The following is a 21,075-nucleotide window of genomic DNA, read 5'->3' as shown; positions in this document are numbered from 1 at the left end:
TACTACTTTACTGCTTGATGGGCCTGGATGACATCTTTATGCAGTTGCTTCAGTTATGACATTATGGTCCTTACCCAGACCCTTATAGCATGCCAAGTGAAAGTCTGAAGGACATCTTTGTTGTGGCTCCCTGAGTCAGGGATACCCACCTGGGGAGTGGCATGGGATGGCAAGGCAGAACTTGGAGCAAGAAAAGGGCCGGTCTTTAGCTTAACCATCCTCCTCCCCCGCAGTTTGAGTCCTTGGGTTCTGGGGGCCAGTAGATCTCTGTGGTGGCAGTACATCATATTGGTGAGTCCACACAAGCAAAGCTTGGACAAGGCAGGCTGGATGCAAGGCTTTTACAAGGTAGGCTGAAGACAAGGCATGGTCAAGGCAGGTTGGACACAAGGCTTGGACAAGGCAGGCTGAAGACAAGACTGAACAAGGCTGGCTTGACAGGCAGGACAAGGCAGGCAGGATACAAGAGGGACCTGGAACTAGACACAGATCAGGCAAAGCAAGGACACGGCTCTGATGCTGTTAGGACTGGACAAGACACAGGAACAGACAGGACAAGGTTCTGGTATAGGCAGGACTGGATAGGACATTAAAACAGACAGGACAAACCCAACAAGGCAGACTAGGGCAGGAGTCAGAGAAGGGAAACACTGAACAAAAAACAAGAAAGTCCGAAGGCAGCATGGTTTGAAGAGAGAAAATAGACCCAAAGGACCTAAGCCAGGATACAAGCGAGAATAGGCCAGAAGGCCTCCTGGCAAGGCAAGAGACTAAGGCAGAAGGCCCGTAGGCCACGATACAAGGCAAGCAGAAGGCCCGTAGGCCAGAAGGCAAAACAAGGCAGAAAAAGGGTCAGGTCACAGAGCCAGAAGCGACACCATGAGAAGACAGGGAGCTTCTGGTAGGGCAGGTTTACATAGGGCTGGGACTTGGGCATGGCAAGGGCAGTGAGGAGGAGCTTGGCAAGGCTAGTGGAGAGGCTTACTGAGGGCCTTTGCTGGTGGGGAAGCATCATGAAGGGTAGGATAAGGCTGTGAAACAGGTGAAATCCTAACAATCTTCTGACCACAACTGGACACTACCTGAAACCATTGATCTTCATCTTTGCCATTGCTAAGAAAAAATCAACACAAACTCAAAATGAAGAATGACTCCATCGAAGAAAATATAGCTGGAAAAGAGAAAAAAATAGGACTGTACATACAGGGTCTACAGGCAGCCATGAAAGGAAGAGCTTGATACAGGGATGACAAAAATAAAATGAAACCTAAAACACAAGGAAACTAGAGAGTAGGGATGTGCTTTCATTGAAATGAAATGGGAAATTATAACAAAATTTCTCATTCCTCTGCATGCGAGCAAGCCAATCCCCATGAGTGGGTTATGCACCTCTAACAGCAGATGGAGACGGAGTAAGAAACTGACGTCACAGATAGTCCTGCCCGGACATCAGCCTGCCAGTATTCTTGGTCTCCATCAGAGGCTGGTCATGCATTTCCCTACTGGGAATTGCTTGTAAAAAAGAAAAAAGAAGTATGATTTCTGAAGTAGACGAGCAATTAGATAGCACCACTTACTTTCTGAGGTGATAGCCTTGGATCCCTCCTTCAGTTGAGAGCCTTGGTTCTGGTAGCCTTGTTCTGGTGGGGATCTAAAAAAAAAAAAAATCTAAGGTTTTGCAGGCTTGGCAGTAAAGGCTTTCACCCTCTCCCCCCCATAGCCAGAGACCTGTTCCTCTCGCAGCCAGGGAGGGCTGAGCTCAGGTAAATCAGAAAACTGTAATTTCCAGAGGAGTTTTTAGTGAGGCTTTCCTCCTTCTTACTGTGTCTCCTTCTCAGTGTTGTGTTCAGTGTCCCCCACTCACGTCTCTGGGGTGTTAGTGAGGTGGGGTGGCAGCGCAGGCTCGGCAAGCAGCCTTTTTGGCTAAGCCCCGCTTCCAGGCTTCCTGCGTGGTAGGCCTCAATGGTCCTGCGCACACTGTTTTGTGTGTGACATTGGCGCATGCATGCATACCTACTTATGTGCTTAGTTCTGCGTCTCCTGTTATGCGCTTACTTAGGCGGCCTATTGGTGAGCGCGCTTTGCAGTGTGCGTAGTACACGTGTGAGCCTGTGCGTGCATTGTATGTGTATATTTGTATGCAGCTGAGCAAGTAGCTGAGCGCTTGTTGTGCATGCGAAGCAGAGCGTGTTTTGTGTGCCTAGTTAAGCGCATAGCTGTATGTGTAGTATAAGCATACCTAGTTTTCAGCGCATATCTTTATGAGTTTACCACATGCTATGGGACGGCGCTGAAGAATGCTAAGCACTTATCTATCTGTGCTGCATGCCACTTAAGGGCAATACAGCCAGGGCTTTCTGAGAGTCTGTGTCAGCGCTGCCTGGATGCTCGAGGTGATTTGCCTCCTACTGATTTGGCGACACAGATCCATCCCCACAATCTGAGGGGAGTGGGGCTGTAAGCAACACAACAAGGGTGTCCCCTTCTTCGGTTGATCCACTAACTGAGATGTCTTCCGCAGAATCTTGCTCCCAGAATGTCAGGTTTGGACTTGTGGGGCCTGGTATGGAGCCATCCTCCTTTTCCTGGGTGGAATTTTTCCAGGGACTACAGTCTTTTCTGTAGGATAATGACTCGTAAATCAGGGTCGCATGCTCAAGGCCCTCCTGTGTCCACCACCACGTGCAAACGCTGTGACACAACAGTCCTGACGACGTTCAAGTGGATGTGGATCAGGATGACACTGATGATGATTTGGATTGCTCCCCTCTTGAGGATGGGGAAATTCCCCCAGATTTAGAGCCACATAGAACTCTTCTTAGTTTCTTTCATGGAGATGAGTTATCGGTCTCATTACTCAGACCCTGAAAATGCTTGGAGTGGCTGGGAGTGACTCTTTGGGTGAGCAGAAGAAGGATCCCATATTGGTCACCCTCCGCAAGGCTTTGTGTTTCTTTCCCCTCCTGGATGCAATTCAGGAGTGATTGACTTCAAATGGAGTGTGCCAGAGACGAGTTTTAAAGGAGAGGCTACACCTTGGTGGGTTTATATCCCTTGGGTCTGCAGGCCAGAGAGCAGTTGCATTTTCCAAAGGTGGATGCCTTGGTGTGTTTGGTCACTAAGCGAACCACCATTCCTGTTGAAAGGGATGCAGCGCTGAAAGACGCTCAGAATAGAAGGATTGAAACTATCCTTAAACAAGCCTTTGAGGCCATGGCAATGAATTTACAAATCATTGCTTGTTGTCCCTGGAGGCTCGAGCTACTCTGCATCCCTCTCAGGAGTCTGTGGGATCAGTTTTGGATGGCAAAGCGGTAATAGTCTAATAGAACTGGGACGGCCTTCTTAGCAGATGCGGGCTGTGACCTTGTTTGCACTGCCACCATAGGGGTTGCTTCTGTCAAAGCGGCTAGATGTCAGGTGTGGCTGTGCAATTCATTGGCATACATTTTTTCTAAGTCCAATTTCACCAAACTTCCCTTCAAGTGTTCTCTTTTGTTTGGCAGTGAGTTGAAAAAAATGGCAAATAAATGGGGGAAGCTCAGGTCCCTCGTTTGCCAGAGGATAAGAAGCGGCTTCACAGCCTTTTTGAGCCACTGGCTGCTCTCAAGATTTCAGGCGATTTCATCCTTATCAGGGAACTTCCTTTCATTCGGTAGGTCTCAGTCATTTTGCCCCAAAAGGCTGTGGAAGGATGCAGGCTCTGAGAGTGGAGCCACTCTATTTTCACAATGAAGATTTGCGGACTCATCTACTGGTGTAGGAGATAGGCGGCTGCCTATCTCACTTTTGTCAGAAATGGGTCCTAGAAATGATTTGGGATGGCTGTGCTCTAGAATTTCTTCTCATCCCCCCGGATGCCTTTATGATCTCTCTGTGCAACTCCCCTCAGAAGATGATAGCAGTGGAAACTACATTAAGAAGACTGATGAATCTGAAGGCTAATTCCTGTTCCCAAATCACAAGAAAATACAGGCTGCTATTCCATCTATTTTGCTATACCCAAGAAAGAGGGGGCTCTCGTCACCCATCCTGGATCTCAAGGGAGTCAATCGTCATTTGTGAGTCACTCATTTCCGAATGGAGATTGTACGCTCTGTAATAATGGCGGTACAATCAGGGGACTACCTCACATCTCTGGATCTTGTTACGCTACCACTCGCGGATGAGCCCACAAGTGGCCTCACTCATCCCGCTTCAATTCTGCCATTTCTGCATACTGTGGTGGGAGAGATGCCGCTGCATCTGATCTTTGTGGCTAGAGACGTCGCCTTGTCTCTTGCACGGCAGGAGTGCTACTGGCCCCAATGCTGCCTGGGCCTGACTGCCATTGACGCCACTTCCTCTTGCGGCCTGGAGTGCCACTGCCCCCTGCTGCTGCCTGTGAGCCTTGCGGCTGGACGCCACTCTGCCATCCTTGTAGCTGGAACACCGCTGACTCTAGCAATGCCGTCGCTCACCCAATGTTGCTTCTGCCCTGGTGCTCTTCCTAGGCGTGTGCACGTGCCTCAGCTTGCAATTTAAAGGGACCGGGGTGGGAAAAGCCCAGTGGCCCCTCCTGATGATGTCCTTCCTGCAGCCTTATAAAAGGGCTTTTCAATCTTTGTTTCTGGCCTTTGCAAAGATCTGCTAACACTTTCAAGGTCCTCTATGTTGTTTGTTCCATATTCCTAGTCTCCTAGTTCCTGTAGTCTTGTTCTTGAATCCAAGTATTTGCTTTTGTTCCTGAATCTAAGTCTTCACCTTGTTCTTGGTTCCAAGACTTCATCCTGTCCAGAGTTGTCAGAGTCTTCATTTGCTGGTTCAAGTCTTCGGAAATCCATCTCTGGTTTTAGAGTCTGAGTCCAAATTCCTGAGTCCGAGTTTCTGAATCTGAAGCCTGAATTCCTGAGTCTGAGTTACAAGTTCCTGAGTTCCTGTCCTGGTCTTTGGAGTGCTTGTTCCAGCTTCTATCTTGTTTCTGAGTCCAGTGCCTGCACTGCTATTGCCATTTGTGACCAGCCCATGGGTTGTATAGGGCACGCACCGGGCCCAGACCTCTTCAGAGCCTTTGTCATGTTCCAAGTTCTTAGCTTCCATCTTGTTCCAAGCCTTTGAGTCTAGTGCCTGTAGCGTTATTGCTATGGTCTGCAACTAGCCCATGGGGTGTGCAGGGCACGCAGCAGCACTGGCTCTCTTCAGAGCCTTTGTCTAGTTCCAAGTGCTGAATCTTTGCCTTGTTCCAAATCTTCAGAGTCATGTCCAAGCCTTCGTCACATCTTGTCTTGAGTCCTCAGCCTCTGTCTGTCCTCATGCTCAAACTGCTTCCAAGCAGCAATCCAAAAAGGCTTTCAAGTAGCCGGAGGGCTACTCTAGAGACTAGTATTGCATTGCTGGGACTCACTTCCTGGTGTGTGCTGGACATCCGAGTGTTCCTGTTCCAAGCCAAGTGTGTTCCAAGTTCCAAGGCAAGAGTATTCCTGTTCTAGGCAGCCCATGCCTGAATGCATTCACCCACCAGTGGCATGGACCACAGCCAGCCCGAAGGTTGTGCAGGTCTCGTTTTGGCACAGGGGCTCACGCTATTGAGAGAGCTCCCGTGCTTGCAGCTGATCTGACAGAGGCATATCTGCATATTCCCATTCGTCAGGATCATCAATGGTTCCTAAGGTTTTCCATTCTTGGATGTCGTTATCAATTTCAAGCCTTGCCTTTCAGGCTGGCCACTGCTTTCAGGACCTTCTCTATGGTCATGATGGTAGTTTGCATCAGTTTTGTGCAAGGATGGCATCCTAGTTCACCCATTTCTGGACAACTGGTTGATCTGAGCCAAGAGCATGGCGAAAAGTCACCAGACATCTCACAAGGTATCTGGTGACAAGACTGGGTGGTGAACTTGTCCAAGAGCAACCTACAGCTGTCTCAGACACTGGAGTATCTTGATGTTCATTTTGATACAAATCAGGGAAGAGTGTTTCTGCTAGAGAGTCAAATTCAGTTGGTCTCTCAAGTTTAAACCCTGATCAGGACAATCTCGTGACAGTATGGTCTTATCTTCAGATCCTGGGTTTGATGGCAGCCTCATTGGAGATTGTACCCTGGGTGAGGGTGCATATGCGGCCTCTTCAGTGAACGTTGTTTTCCTGCTGGAGTCCACAGTCACAGAACTACATGGTGAGGCTTCTCGTACCTTTAGGAGCATAGAATTGCAATGATGGTTGCAGGCAGATCATCTCCGGAAGTGTGTTTTCTTGGAAATGCTGATTTTCTTAGTGCTCACAATGGATGCGAACCTCCTGAGTTGGGGGGCTGACTGTCAGGAGTTGATGGTGCAAGGTCACTGGAATGCCGAGGAACAGCAATGGAGCATCAACCGATTGGAAGCATGGGCAGTGTGGCTGGCTTGCCTGTGTTTTTCCAAGAGCCTAGAGGGTCAGTCGATCTGGTTGCTGTCAGACAATGTGACAATGGTGGCCCTCATCAATTATCAGGGCGGCACCAGAAGTCATCAGGTGTTGGAGGAGATAGATGTGCTATGGTATGGGCGGAGCAGCATCTACTTGCCATATCCACCTCCCACATTGCTGGAAAGTACAATGTAATGGCCGACTTTATCAGCAGGAGGAGCTTGGACCCAGGAGAGTGGTAGTTAACGGATGAAGCCATTCAACTCATAGTGGAGCACTGGGGCTGCCCATACCTAGACTTGTTGGCAACTTTCAAGAATGCGAAAATTCCACAGGTTTTCAGTTGCAGATGGGATCTTGTGCAGTGTGGCCATGGGGCAGCTTGCTGTACGCCTTCCTACCCTGGCCTCTGATAGACAGGATTGTTTGGAAGATTGCAATCAGGGCAACACCGTACTTTTGGTGGCTCTGGATTGGCCCCAGAAGCCATGGTATGCTAATCTCCAGAACCTGCTAGTGGGCAGTCCTCTGTTGAGGTAGAGACCCATTCTTCACAAAGATCCAGGTTGATTTTGTCTTATGGTTTGACCCTTGAGAGGGCTAGGTTGTTAAGGTGTGGTTATTCACCTGCTGTGATTTCCACTTTGCTTAGAGACAGGAAATGTTCTACGTCTCTGGCCTACTTGAGAGTTTGGTGGATTTTCGAGGCTTGGTGTGCGAAGCAAGGTTCTCAGCCTCTCAAAGTGGACATTCCATTGATTTTGGAATTTTTATAGGAAGGGTTGCATAAAGGTGTGGCCCTTAACACCTTGAAGGTTCAAGTGGCAGCCCTCACTTTCTAGAGGAGGTTAGTTAATGGGGGACCTTTGTTTTTCCATCCTGTTGTCCAGTTTTTGAAGGGAGTTAAGCATCTTCGTTCTCCCTTGCAGCTGCTGGTGCTTTTGTGGGACCTTAATCTGGTCTTGAACATCTTAGCGGGTCCGACCTTTTGACCTCTGTGTTTCCTTTCCTTGTGGCTGTTTACCTTTAAGATGGTTATTCTGGTGGCAATCTTTTCTGCACATCGAGCTTCCGAGGCTCTTTCTTGTCGTGAGCCTTTTCTGCATATGACTCCAGGAGCAGCACAGCTTTGGGCTGTGCCTTCTTTTTTTTGCCAAAAGTGGTTTTGGAGTTTAATTTGAATCAATCCATTTCCCTGCCCATGTTGGACAGGGACAGAGATGAGAGTGAGTATTATTTGTTCCATGTAAACTGCCCCCGGCAGTAGTTCTTACTGTTATCTGTAAACCGGAGTGATATGTATTGTATACAGGAACTCCCGGTATATAAAAACTATAAATAAATAAATAAATAAATCTCTTGAGTACCTTGGATATCAAGGGTCATTGGCTGCGGTACTTGGAAGTTACTAAATCCGTTCGGAAGTCTAATCGCCTGTTTGTGCTCCACAGTGGCGGTAAAGAGGGTGAACCAGTGATGTGGGCAATTATAGCCCTCTGGGTTAAGGAAGTCACTCGACCGCTTATGTGGATGCCAAGATTCCTTTGCCAAAGCAGATAGGACTGCATTTCACAAGGGCTCAGGCAGTATTGTGGCGGAAATTTGATTATTGTCTCCTGTGAGATTTGCTGAATCTGGTCATCCTTACGCACCTTTCCAAGAGTTACCACTTGGATGTTCAGGCTCAGGAGGACGCCGCATTCACATGGGAGGGGTTCTGGACCACGGGTAGCATCCTGCCCTGTTAGGGTGTAGCTTTGGTACATCCCAGTCAAGGGGATTGGCCTGCCCAAGTGCAGAGGAAGGAAAAATTACTGCTTACCTGATAATTTCTTTTCCTCAAGGGATGGCAGGCCAATCTCTGACCCACCCTTGGCTGCCAATTTTGATTTAGTTTGCCTTTCAAGTGCAGACTTTGCAGAGTGTTATTTTTGCTCTTTCTTTGAAGACTGGTAAGTGGCTTAAACAGCCCTCAGTTAGTGATTGTTCATCCCTTTTAGCTGAGCCCAGTATTCCTTGTTAGTTAGAAGCATGAGTGGCTGGTTGTTAATAATCAGTTTGTCCATAGTTTGGCTTTTTCAGAGAATACTGGCAGACTGATGTCGGGACAGGGCTATATATCTGTGATGTCAAGTTTTATTCCAGAGATGGTGGCTAAGCTTGAGAGATCAGATTGGGTTAGAAGAATGACTTCTGATTTTGAGAAAATACTTATAATGATAATTTATCAGGAAAATTATATCAGTCCTTATAAGGTTATGCGGGTTGCTGAGGAGGCCCTGCTACCTTTGGTGGATAAATGGAATAATTATTTATTTATTTATTTTTAGTTTTTTTATATACCGATGTTCCTGTATAATATACATATCGCACCAGTTTACAAGGAACTGAAACAGTCGCCTCTGGGGCGTCATACATTGGAACAAGTTGAAAACAAGTTGAAAAAAAGAACTTGCAGAGAGATAAAACGGACTACATTCAAAGAGACTATTAGCAGAAATAAAGTACAACTCAAAAACATATGTACAGTGGGATAGATGGGCCGGGGTCTATAATGTCATCGACTTCATCGGGCCTTAGCTCTCCGGGAACGCTTGGGCAAAAAGCCAAGTCTTTAGCTTCTTTTTGAATGTCATGAGGCAGGGTTCTTGGCGGAGATCCGGAGGGAGCGAGTTCCAAAGTGGGGGACCTGCAGTGGAGAGGGCGCGTTTCCTCAGTGAGGTTTTTGCCGGCTGGGTGTGTAGCATGTTCTTATACGCACTTCTTATCGGTCTCTTAGTAATGTGCTGCTGCAGTTGAAAAGTTAGGTTGAGGGGGGAGATGTTGTGTAGGGCCTTGTGTATCATCATGAGGGCTTTGAAATGAATCCTGAATTTAATAGGCAGCCAGTGAAGGTTCTGGAGGATGAGGGTGATGTGCTCCCTTTTGTTGGTGTTTGTAAAGATTCTGGCCATCGCATTCTGGGCCATCTGAAGTGGTTTGATGGAGCTAGCGGGAAGGCCCAGAAGGAGTGAGTTGCAGTAATCCAGCTTTGGGAGGATGATGGATTGAAGTACCAGGCGGAAGTCTCGGAAGTGCAGAAGTGGTTTTAATTTTTTTAATACGTGCAATTTAAAGAAGCATTCTTTGGTAGTATTGTTTATGAACTTGCTGAGGTTGAGTTGGTTGTCTAGTAGTACACCCAGGTCTCTTACTTGCGATGTGTGGTCGATTGAAGTGATAGAGCATTGGGTGGAAGTTGGGGGGTTGAGCGGGATGCTGTTTTCTAGGGCTATTAGGAGGATTTCGGTTTTCTTGGTGTTTAATATGAGGTTGAGGCTGGTGAGTAGGTTGTTGATTGCTGAGAGGCAGTTGTTCCAATAAGACCTTGGTTTAGAGCTTGATTGGCCAGTTTGAAAAGTGATTTGGAGGAGATGTCAAAAATTTCTCTTTGTAGCCGCAGGACTGAATTAATGTTCAAGCTTCTATACAGGACCTATTGATATCCTGTGTATTATGCAAAATGTTCACCTTTTTCCTCTTGCCTCGATCAGGATGGCACATTTACATGTGTGGTAGGCATGCATTTATGTACAAGTGTTTTGGAATGAGGTAGAGGTGGAGGTTAAAAATATCTTGGCCTTAGATATATGTCTAACAGCAAATATTTGCTTGCAAGGGGAATATGGATTTGAAACTGAGAAATGAGCAGCACAAATTATGTGACCAGATGATACATGCTGCCAGATTTACCATCGCGTCCTTATGGAAACTGACCCTTTTACTTGCGCATTAGACAGTTAACAAGTTATTGCTATTATTGAAACGCTAACCTTCTTGTTAAAACACAAATCTCAAGAAGATGGTCAGATATGGAGAGACATTTGCTTATTGCATACAGCATAGTTTTAAATGGGACTAACTGGGCGTACTAGTTGTGCATAGAAATGGGACATACAGTAGCAAACTATACAGAAATAATTTGAATGTAAGGCTTCAGGTACTATATTATTTTACTGTGATTATATTTATCATGTTTACCCTTCTTCTGTGTTGTTTATATGGGTGTATATAACACGTGGTTATGTATTGCCTGCTGTTTTGTTAAATGAACAATTTAAAAATATATTGCAGAGTTATGTATTTGGAATGCAAACACAAGGGAGTGGTTTAGTTTAGGGGTGAAATTCTCCTATGCATAAAGCAAGAATGGAACCTGGGGTTGATCATATCTGATGATCTCATGGTCGCAAAACATATGGATAAGGCAACAACAAAAGCTAGAAAAGTGCTTGGGTACAATGGGAAGAGGAATGGATAAAGGGAGGTGATATTGCCCCTCTACAAGTCCCTAGTGAGACCTAATTTGGAATATGATGTACAGTTCTGGAGAGTGCACTTTCAAAAGGATATAAACTAAATGGCGTTAGTCCAGCGAGCAGCTACTAAAATGATCAGTGATCTTCATTCTTAAGCACACACTTAAAGATCTAAGCATTTTTTTATTTATTAAAATGTTATATACTGCTTGTAACCAAGCGAGGATACATTTAAAAAAAGGATAAATTAGAGATAAAATAAACCAAGAGAATATAATAAAACTAAATTAAAATCACAATCAATCAAAGAACAGTTCTAATTATACAATTACCTAAAATAAAACCAAAACAAAACAAATTTAATAAACACATTGATTAAAAGAAAACAAAAAACAAAACATGTATACCTTAGAGGAAAAGCAGGATATGGGAGTTATGATAGAAACATTTAAAAAGCTCCAAGGTATCCATGTACAGGAGGCAAGCCTCTTTTAATGGAAAGGAGACTCTAGAACGAGAGGTCATGGGATGAGGGTGAAAGAGGATAGACTGAGAAGTGATCTAAGGAACTATTTTTTTTAAAGAGAGTATGGTGGATACATGGAATGATCTCCCAGTGGAGGTGGTGGAGACCAGGACTGTATCTGAATTCTAGAAAGCCTGAGACGAGCACAGGGGCTCTCTGAGGTGATGGTAGGTATTGTTGAACTGAGCAGTTGGTGTGGATGGGCAGACTGGTTAGGCTGTATGGTCTTTTTCTGCTGTCATGTTTCTGTGTAAGAGAATGTTTCTTCCAATCTGCTAACAATGGAAGCTCATAGCCTAAACCTCTTCATTGCCCTATGATTTCCTTCTTTTCCAGTGCCAGAAAAACCTGCAGTTCAACCATGGAATAAAACAACCAAAGAGTTAAGGTGGGAAAAGTTATCTGACTGCAGTGGGAACATTATAGGCTACCAGGTACCATTACAGTACAAGGCTATTAATAATCAAGCATTCAATAAAGCTTTTTTTCCTATGAGCATCGAATGTGAAAAATATGGCCATTGGAATTGATTGCGTGAAATCTGAACCCTGGAGCTGTTCATGATCAGAAGAAAAGAGCTTTGACTCTTCTGTAAGGGGTTTCGTATTCTCGGGCTTGTAGTCTGGTCTAGTAGTGACAGCACAGAGCTGGTCCCGGGTTCAGGCTTTCATTGCAAACTCACCTTGAAAACAATGTCTTGGTCTTTAAATGTTTTTCTTTCAGCGGCAGTATTGTGATGAATAAGAAATGGTTGCTGTGGTGCACTGTTACATTCTGAGGGATTGTGGGTCTTTATCGAGTTTCTTGCCAGCATCACAGTAATCACACAATATGAGTTATCTTCATTCTCTTTATTACTGTCAACAACATATAAACCTGCAGTTTCACCCTTACCGCATAAATTCAGATATAAGTGTGCACAACCTACATGGCCAGTTGGAGCTGCACCGAGCCGGGATAGCTGCTTGCAGTTACATAGGGAAAGTCAGCAAGGTCCTTGGAGTGTTGAAAGTAGATAGAGGGAGAAAGGCAGGCCCCACCCACGAGGCTTTCTCCGTCCTTATAGTAAGGTCAGTTCATTGTCTTACATCTGAGGGCAGTATCCATTCTCAACCCAATGTTTTACCTTGGAAAGAAAATCAGGTCTGTTCCTGCCTCTCAAAGACTGGACTTGATTACCCCTGCATTAAACAGCCTGCTGAACTCTATCCCCACCTTTCATCTCATATCAGAATCACAGGGCAGGCTGGAGTGAGGAAACACCACATCTCTCTGCTTTATCTAGGACCATATGAGCAGACTCATGCAGATGCACTGAGTGTGCAGTGCCCTTTCTGTGGGCCTCATGAGTCTTTTACAAACATGGCTGCTGAGTAGAAAAACTACGGCAACACAACAATCGCCCTTTCAACACATGGGATAGAGAAATCAAACTACTAAATTCAGTTAGTGTTTTTCATGTGACCTCTATTAGGGTACATATAATATAATATAATCACTTACAAAGGGATTCTGAAAAGTGGTATGAAGAGGAAGGGTATTGACAGTGTTTTGCAGGAGTCCAAGTTAGTCCAAACACAGCCTGTGCTTGGGCAAACAGTTTAACTTGCAAAAGGCAATTTCAGGTTGAAACAGGCTGGGATCGCCCTGTTAAAAGGATGAAGACAGGACCTTCATCCAGTTTCTCATTTTTAGCAAGGCAAGCATAGTTTCACACTGCACAATTCTTTTTTTTTAATTAACTTTTTTATTTAGAACAAATTATGCGGTATACAAGCAGTGTTAAAACATAAGCAAACCGTACCTCATCATACCTCTTCCCACCCCTAGCTGCTTCTCCAAAAAAAAAAGAAAAGATGATATTTAGAAAACATAAAGCATCACGTCACATAGAACTATGATATGAAGGTAATAACCAGTGAAAGAAAAAAAAAACCCCAGATGTACCACGTAACGTCAACTTAGAGAATATTTATGAATTGGTAGCACTTCTCCATTGTAAATAAGAGTCCCAAGTGGAGTGGAACATATTGAGTTTATGGTGTTTTAGTGCTGTTAATTTGTTCATTGCGCAAATTGTATCTAGCCGTTTCAGAATTCTAGATAGTGAAGAGATATGGTCCAATCTCCAAGAGAGAGCAATCTCCAGTCTTATTGCTATGCAAACGTGTAGAATCAATGGTTGAGGAGAACAGTCTTCATCACGGATGGGATAATTCAATAAAGCCAAGTCCCTTGTCAGTTGAATAGTAGTATTGTAAATTTTAGAAAGTATTCTTGAGACTTGTTTCCAGAGAGATTGTACTACAATGCAGTCCCATCACATATGTAAGAAGGTGCCACTAGAGGGTCAACCCAGCCAGCATCTGTCGCTTAATTTAGGGTTAAATTTATGTAGTTTGACTGGTATAAAGTACCATCTATATAGCAATTTGTATCCATTTGCCATTATTAAAGAGGAAATGGAGGATTTCCTTATAGCATGAAAAACTTTAAACCTCTGTGCCAGAGGACTCGGGACCGCCCCCGGACCGCCCCCTTCCCGCCCCTTTTTCAAAGCCCCGGGACATATGAGCGTCCCGGGGCTTGCAAGCGCTGCCGAGCCTATGCAAAATAGGCTCGGCGCACACAGGAGAGTTTTTAAAGGGTTACACGCGTATATTACACGTGTAACCCTTTGAAAATCTACCCTAAAATGTTTAATTTGCATGTATAAGATGAATTCAGAATCCGGTAATTTGTATTTATCCCTTAAAGTGTTAAAGGATAATAGTTTCCCAATGGTACAAACATTTTCAATGAGTAAAAGACCTCTCTCTTTCTAACACTTAAAGGATTGTAGCGATAAATTGTGAAAAACAAGACTTCAACCCTACCAGGTGGCGCTTCCAAACATCCCACACTTTTCAGATGTGTCTAATGGTTGGGGCCATGTTTGGACAATCTCGCCAAGTTTGTCTGGGTTGCCAAACTGCAGCTGAGAGGGGCATTGCCCCTAGCCAGGATTGCTCCACTTGTACGCATTGTTTGCTAGAGGTTGTGTTTTGCCAATCGATAATGGGGTGGAGTTGGGGTGCAGCGTAGTACCATGTTAAGTTGGGGAACCCCTAGTCCTCCTAAATCTTTAGTTTATTTATTTATATTTATTTATTTATTTAATTGTTTTTATATACCGACATTCATTGGAATATATCACATTGGTTTACATTATAACTAATGAAATAATAAGACTAGGGTGTCTTATTATTTTTACATTGTAACATTATAACTATAGCATTGAGGGCATAAAAAGAATTTAAGGGTCGGGTACATTGTAACATTGTAACTTTATAACATTGAGGGCATAAAAGAACTTAAGGCTAGGGTACATTATAGTTAGTGCATTATAACTTATAACCATTTTAACTTGAGACTAGTGGTCTTATTATTGGTATATATTAACATTGAAGGCATGGTAATATTAACATTGAGGCATAGAAAGATAGTAACTGTGAGAAATAATAATAGTATGCATAGGAATCTTCGATTGTTCAGGGGAAGGGTTAGAGGGAGCTGCTAGGGGGCATGGGAGGGGGGTTTAGTGGGTGTGTTGGGTAGGGGAGACGGGGGGAGGAATTAGTCTGTGTACTGGTAGGCTTTACGGAATAGCCAGGTTTTCAGGTATTTTTTGAATGATTGGGTGGAGGGTTCTAGTCTTAGTTGGGTGGGCAGCTTGTTCCAGAGGGCGGGGCCAGCTACCGAGATGGTGCGTTCTCTGGTGGAGGTGAAATGAGCTAATTGTGGGTGAGGGATGGTGAGTAGGCCTGTGTTTTGGGATTGCAGGTTTCTCTGGTATTCAATGAGGAGGGGGGTGTCCTTTAGCCATTTGATTTTTTCATTTTTGATGGTTTTGTGCAGGAGAGTGAGGATTTTGTATTGTGACCTGTACATAATGGGGAGCCAATGGAGTTCTTTTAGTATGGGGGTGATGTGTGAGGAGCGATTGTTGTTTGTGAGGGATCTGGCTGCTGCGTTTTGCAGAAGCTGGAGGGGTTTGGTGGAGGACGCAGGGAGGCCAAGGAAGAGGGAATTACAGTAGTCCAGTTTGGAGAGTATGAGGGACTGTAGTACTGTGCGGTAATCGTGGTTGAATAATAGGGGTTTGAGCTTTTTGAGGAAATTAGTTTGATAAAGAACTGAGCGAGCGATTCTGGGAGGGCGTTTCTTCCATATAAAACAGAAGAGTTTTGTTTGCCATTGTTTAAGCAAAGCGTTAGAGATTGGAATTGGCAAGGGCTGAAACAAATATAAAACTCTAGGTAAGATATTCATCTTAATTGTGGAGATTCTCCCAAGCCAGGATAAAGGATAAATTTTTTCCAGATCTGAATGAATTTTTCCCAATAGAGGGGTGTAATTCATTGCAAAGATATCTTTCAGATATCTACCAATATTAACTCCCAGGTATTTAATCTTTTTATGAGCCCATTTAAACGGGTGCGTAGTGTGATGGCTCACCGTCCGTGAGGCCTCGGGTGCCGCTCTTCGGTCTTCAGTTCTGAGCCGCCACCAGCTGCCAAGGTCCCTGGAGTTCGACAGGCTCACGTAACTCCCTGGGTCCGTGCCTCGGCTGGCCCTGGTTTTGCTGGGCTCCTAAGTTCCCTTAGAGCAGGGTTGGGGGTAAGCAGCCCCCCCAATCCCCCAAAGACAACACAGGGAGAGAGTGCTAGTTCCTTCCAAGCAGTTTATAAAGTAACAACTGGATACATTACATGAGGGTTGCCCCCTCCCCCTCCAGCCCTCCGGTACTCTTACAAGCAGTGCTATTACAGAGTAACCTCTTACTTCTTATGCTTAGTGTTATTACAGGACCTACCCCCAACAGGCCCCTTTAGAGCCCTCCTCCCGGGCTTCCCCTTTAGGATAATGAGTATACTTCACCCCACACAGCTTACTCAGTATCCATATACGAACTGGAGGACTCCTCTCCCCATGAACCTACCTCCATCTCTTCCTCCTCTGACTCCGAAGAGCTGCGTTTTTGTGGCCAGTTCCACCAAGGGGGCACGCCCTCTTCCTCCACCTCCATGGACTCATCGGTGTCTGCCTCATTAACCTCTATGCCTGCCACCTGTTCGCCTTCAGGCTTTCCTCCCCTGTCTGGTGGTGTTTCAGGGAAGCTGGGATTCGTAGTCCTTCTCCTCTTCCCCTGCGCCCCCTGCTGTCTGGCTCTGGTATTCTTGTTGCTCTTATGGTAGCTTGTCAGCTCCTGCCTGCGGCCGGGCTGCGCTACATCACAGTAGTTTTAAGAAAGGATTCCAGCATAGGGTTGCATGTTATATTAAGGATCTCGGACTTGTCCCAATTAATTTTAAAGCCGGAGGCCAAGCTAAATTGGGCTAAGTTGTCCTCAATTACTTGGAGAGATTGGTGTGGGTTGCTAACAGTGAAGAGAATGTCATCTGCGAAGAATGACAGTTTGAAGGTTTGAGAATTTAGTTGGAATCCATTAATATGCGGGTTATTTCAAATGGTTATGGCCAGGGGTTCTAGGAATCAAGTGAAGAGTAAAGGTGAAAGAGGACTTCCTTGCCTTGTGCCTCTCTGGACTTGAAAAGAATCAGAATATCCTCCATTAATTTTAAGGTGTGCTTTGGGATTGTCGTATAATGAATGTATCCAATTTAAAAATTTAGAGCCAAAACCCATGTTGCCTAACATGGCAAATAGATATGGCCAGTGTACTATATCAAATGCTTTTTCCATGTCTAAAGCTAAAAGTAATGTGGGTATATTTCCCTTGTTGGATGCTGGTATTATATTCAATATTTTCCGAATATTATTACTCGCCATGTGACTTGGGATAAAGCCCGCCTGGTCTGGGTGAACAAACTGATTGATAAAGCAATTAAGACGATCTGCTAAGATCTTAGCCAGAAGTTATAGATCCAAATTAATTAGTGAGATGGGTCGATATGATCCGCAGATCGTGGGATCTCTGTCAGGTTTGGGAATGATAGTGATTCCGGCTAGGTTGGAATTGGGAAGTAGAGAGCCCCCCAATCGCAGAAAGCTGAAAATTTTCTATAAGTGGTATACCAGATAGGAGAACATTATGGAGAGCCCAGCAGATTTTGAGGACTTACTACAAGGAGAAAAGAATACCTGAGAAAATTTTTAAGAATTTATCTAGATGGGTGAACCACAAGAACTTTGAAATAAATACAATACTAGTTGGCTCCACTGTGTAAATTTTCTCCTTGCCCCCTGATGGGGTAAGTCTATCAGTATAGATTTAAGACAGTGATGGGTGGACAGGAAACAGCTATAAATTACATTCTAAAACAGAAAGAAATAAACCTCAAAGCACAATCAAGCAAACTTTCCTAGCAGAAAGAAATTTCAAAATCACAATCCAGCAAGCAACATCCCTAGCTAAAAGCAATAAGCTTCAAAGGCACAATCCATTAAACAAATGACCCAAGCAGAAAGAAATAAACTTCAAAGGGTCAACCAAGCAGGCTTCGTAGCAGAAAGAGAGAGTTTATTTATTTATTTTATTGTTTTTGTATACTGACATTCATTGGAGTACATCACATCGGTTCACATTATAAGACTGGGGGGGGTCTTATTATTAAGCACATTAGGCAGACTCCAGTTTTTTAGTCATTGCCAAGTTCCACTCTCTGCAGCTCCCTCAGGACTGAGGAGTGTTTTGTTCTTGTCTTTCTGCTATTCCAATAGTTCATTCAAAAAAGTCCATCGATGATTCATACTACACATAAGACAAACCCTTATTTAAGTTCAAACAAACAAGGAAATGACTCTATCACACTCAGACATAAAGAAATAAATCTCAAAAGCACAATGAATCAAACTTCCCTAGCAGAAAGAAATGCACTTCAGAGGCACAATCAATCAAGTAAACTTCCATAAATCTCAAAAGCACAATGAATCAAACTTCCCTAGCAGAAAGAAACGCACTGCAGAGGCACAATCAATCAAGTAAACTTCCATAAATCTCAAAAGCACAATGAATCAAACTTCCCTAGCAGAAAGAAATGCACTTCAGAGGCACAATCAATCAAGTAAACTTCCATAAATCTCAAAAGCACAATGAATCAAACTTCCCTAGCAGAAAGAAATGCACTTCAGAGGCACAGTCAATCAAGTAAACTTCCATAAATCTCAAAAGCACAATGAATCAAACTTCCCCAGCAGAAAGAAATGCACTGCAGAGGCACAATCAATCAAGTAAAATTCCATAAATCTCAAAAGCACAATGAATCAAACTTCCCTAGCAGAAAGAAATGCACTTCAGAGGCACAATCAATCAAGTAAACTTCCATAAATCTCAAAAGCACAATGAATCAAACTTCCCTAGCAGAAAGAAACGCACTGCAGAGGCACAATCAATCAAGTAAACTTCCATAAATCTCAAAAGCACAATGAATCAAACTTCCCTAGCAGAAAGAAACGAACTTCAGAGGCACAATCAGTCAAGTAAACTTCCATAAATCTCAAAAGCACAATGAATCAAACTTCCCTAGCAGAAAGAAATGCACTTCAGAGGCACAATCAGTCAAGTAAACTTCCATAAATCTCAAAAGCACAATGAATCAAACTTCCCTAGCAGAAAGAAACGAACTTCAGAGGCACAATCAGTCAAGTAAACTTCCATAAATCTCAAAAGCACAATGAATCAAACTTCCCTAGCAGAAAGAAACGAACTTCAGAGGCACAATCAATCAAGTAAACTTCCATAAATCTCAAAAGCACAATGAATCAAACTTCCCTAGCAGAAAGAAACGAACTTCAGAGGCACAATCAATCAAGTAAACTTCCATAAATCTCAAAAGCACAATGAATCAAACTTCCCTAGCAGAAAGAAACGCACTGCAGAGGCACAATCAGTCAAGTAAACTTCCATAAATCTCAAAAGCACGATGAATCAAACTTCCCTAGCAGAAAGAAACGAACTTCAGAGGCACAATCAATCAAGTAAACTTCCATAAATCTCAAAAGCACGATGAATCAAACTTCCCTAGCAGAAAGAAACGCACTGCAGAGGCACAATCAGTCAAGTAAACTTCCATAAATCTCAAAAGCACGATGAATCAAACTTCCCTAGCAGAAAGAAACACACTTCAGAGGCACAATCAGTCAAGTAAACTTCCATAAATCTCAAAAGCACGATGAATCAAACTTCCCTAGCAGAAAGAAACGCACTTCAGAGGCACAATCAATCAAGTAAACTTCCATAAATCTCAAAAGCACAATGAATCAAACTTCCCTAGCAGAAAGAAATGCACTTCAGAGGCACAATCAATCAAGTAAACTTCCATAAATCTCAAAAGCACAATGAATCAAACTTCCCTAGCAGAAAGAAATGCACTGCAGAGGCACAATCAATCAAGTAAACTTCCATAAATCTCAAAAGCACAATGAATCAAACTTCCCTAGCAGAAAGAAACGCACTGCAGAGGCACAATCAATCAAGTAAACTTCCATAAATCTCAAAAGCACAATGAATCAAACTTCCCTAGCAGAAAGAAATGCACTGCAGAGGCACAATCAATCAAGTAAACTTCCATAAATCTCAAAAGCACAATGAATCAAACTTCCCTAGCAGAAAGAAATGCACTGCAGAGGCACAATCAATCAAGTAAACTTCCATAAATCTCAAAAGCACAATGAATCAAACTTCCCTAGCAGAAAGAAATGCACTGCAGAGGCACAATCAATCAAGTAAACTTCCGTAGCTGAAAGGAAGACATTTCAGAGGCACAAATGAGTCTATTTCTCTATCTTTCTATGCCCTGTTCCTGTGTGGAAGTTTGAGGCATCTACCAGTACTTCTTACTGAGAACAAAGTTGCACTAAGCATTCAGCGGATAGGTTGATTTTGTGATTTTAAGTTTTCTGCAGATTTCTGGATGCGTATTCCTCTGAAAATTCTTTTTTCTCCCCAGTTCCGCATTAGAGCCTGTAGAGACTACAATCTAACCTTTGAGGAGTTGATGTACCCCAAAGTAGATGCATTAGTTATTCAGTACAAACTGGATCCATGGAAACCTGGAACAAACTACACAGTGAATATCCGGGGTTTGACCTCGGCTGGCCCAGGAGAAGCTGCTCAATGGATGTTTGAGACAGAGATTACAGGTTAGTGATAGAAAAATATGTCTTTAGACGAGCAGAAGATGGGCAGTGATGAAGACTTCTGGAGGGAGATTATTCGTTGATGACAAGCTGGCTTGAGACAGAATCATGTGACCCATGTGTGTGGCTTGTGGCATTGCTGTTGTCAGAGAACACACACTACAGGTAAGCAATTTCACATTCCAAAGGTGAGAGGGCAAGCGAGAGAAGTAGCAAAACTGTGATGAGGCTTGTGTGGTGTGCAGTACAGCAAGGAGGGTCCACGACTGAGAACGTAAAGGGTGAGAGATGAGAGGTAACGGGGGGTCGGGTCATGAATATCCTTGAAGGCGAAGGCTTGAGGTTCTGAATTGGGAACCTGTAAATGGAAGCAAGGAGGAGAGAAGCGGGGGGGGGGGATGGTACTGCCAAAAAAGAAGGAGTGCTACAGAGTCATGGCCAAAAGACTGTTCGAGTAGTCCTGACATGAAATTAATAGCATTATTATTAATTAACTAATTAATACTATTAACTAACTATTAACTAACGGAGTCTTCTACTACCCAACTATGTCGCCGTCACCCACTCCCCATTCTTCCCTCCTCCCCCCCCTCCCAGAAATTCTCCCTCTTGTTAATTATTACTCTATGTATTTTTTAATTTACCTAGTTTACGGGTAAACCTTGTTGCCTATTATATCAGTTAACATGTTGTATTGTAAAGCGCCTCGCTGAATTATTGTTAT

The 21,075-nt window shown here is 43.9% G+C and overlaps 1 protein-coding gene across 1 annotated transcript in view; it reads left to right on the top strand.

Moving 5' to 3' along the window:
- The window catches only part of LOC115073462, a 301,189-nt gene that overhangs the window by 152,521 nt on the left and 127,593 nt on the right, over positions 1–21,075 (top strand). The window contains exons 10-11 of the mRNA XM_029571896.1: positions 11,547–11,644; positions 20,162–20,354. Of these exons, the coding sequence (XP_029427756.1) occupies positions 11,547–11,644; positions 20,162–20,354 (291 nt within the window). The remainder of the gene's footprint in view (positions 1–11,546; positions 11,645–20,161; positions 20,355–21,075) is intronic.

Source organism: Rhinatrema bivittatum, chromosome 1, assembly GCF_901001135.1.
Source record: "Rhinatrema bivittatum chromosome 1, aRhiBiv1.1, whole genome shotgun sequence".
Classification (NCBI taxonomy): domain Eukaryota; kingdom Metazoa; phylum Chordata; class Amphibia; order Gymnophiona; family Rhinatrematidae; genus Rhinatrema; species Rhinatrema bivittatum.
The sequence above is the reverse complement of the archived record's forward strand: the minus strand, read 5'-3'. Positions and strand labels throughout refer to the sequence as shown.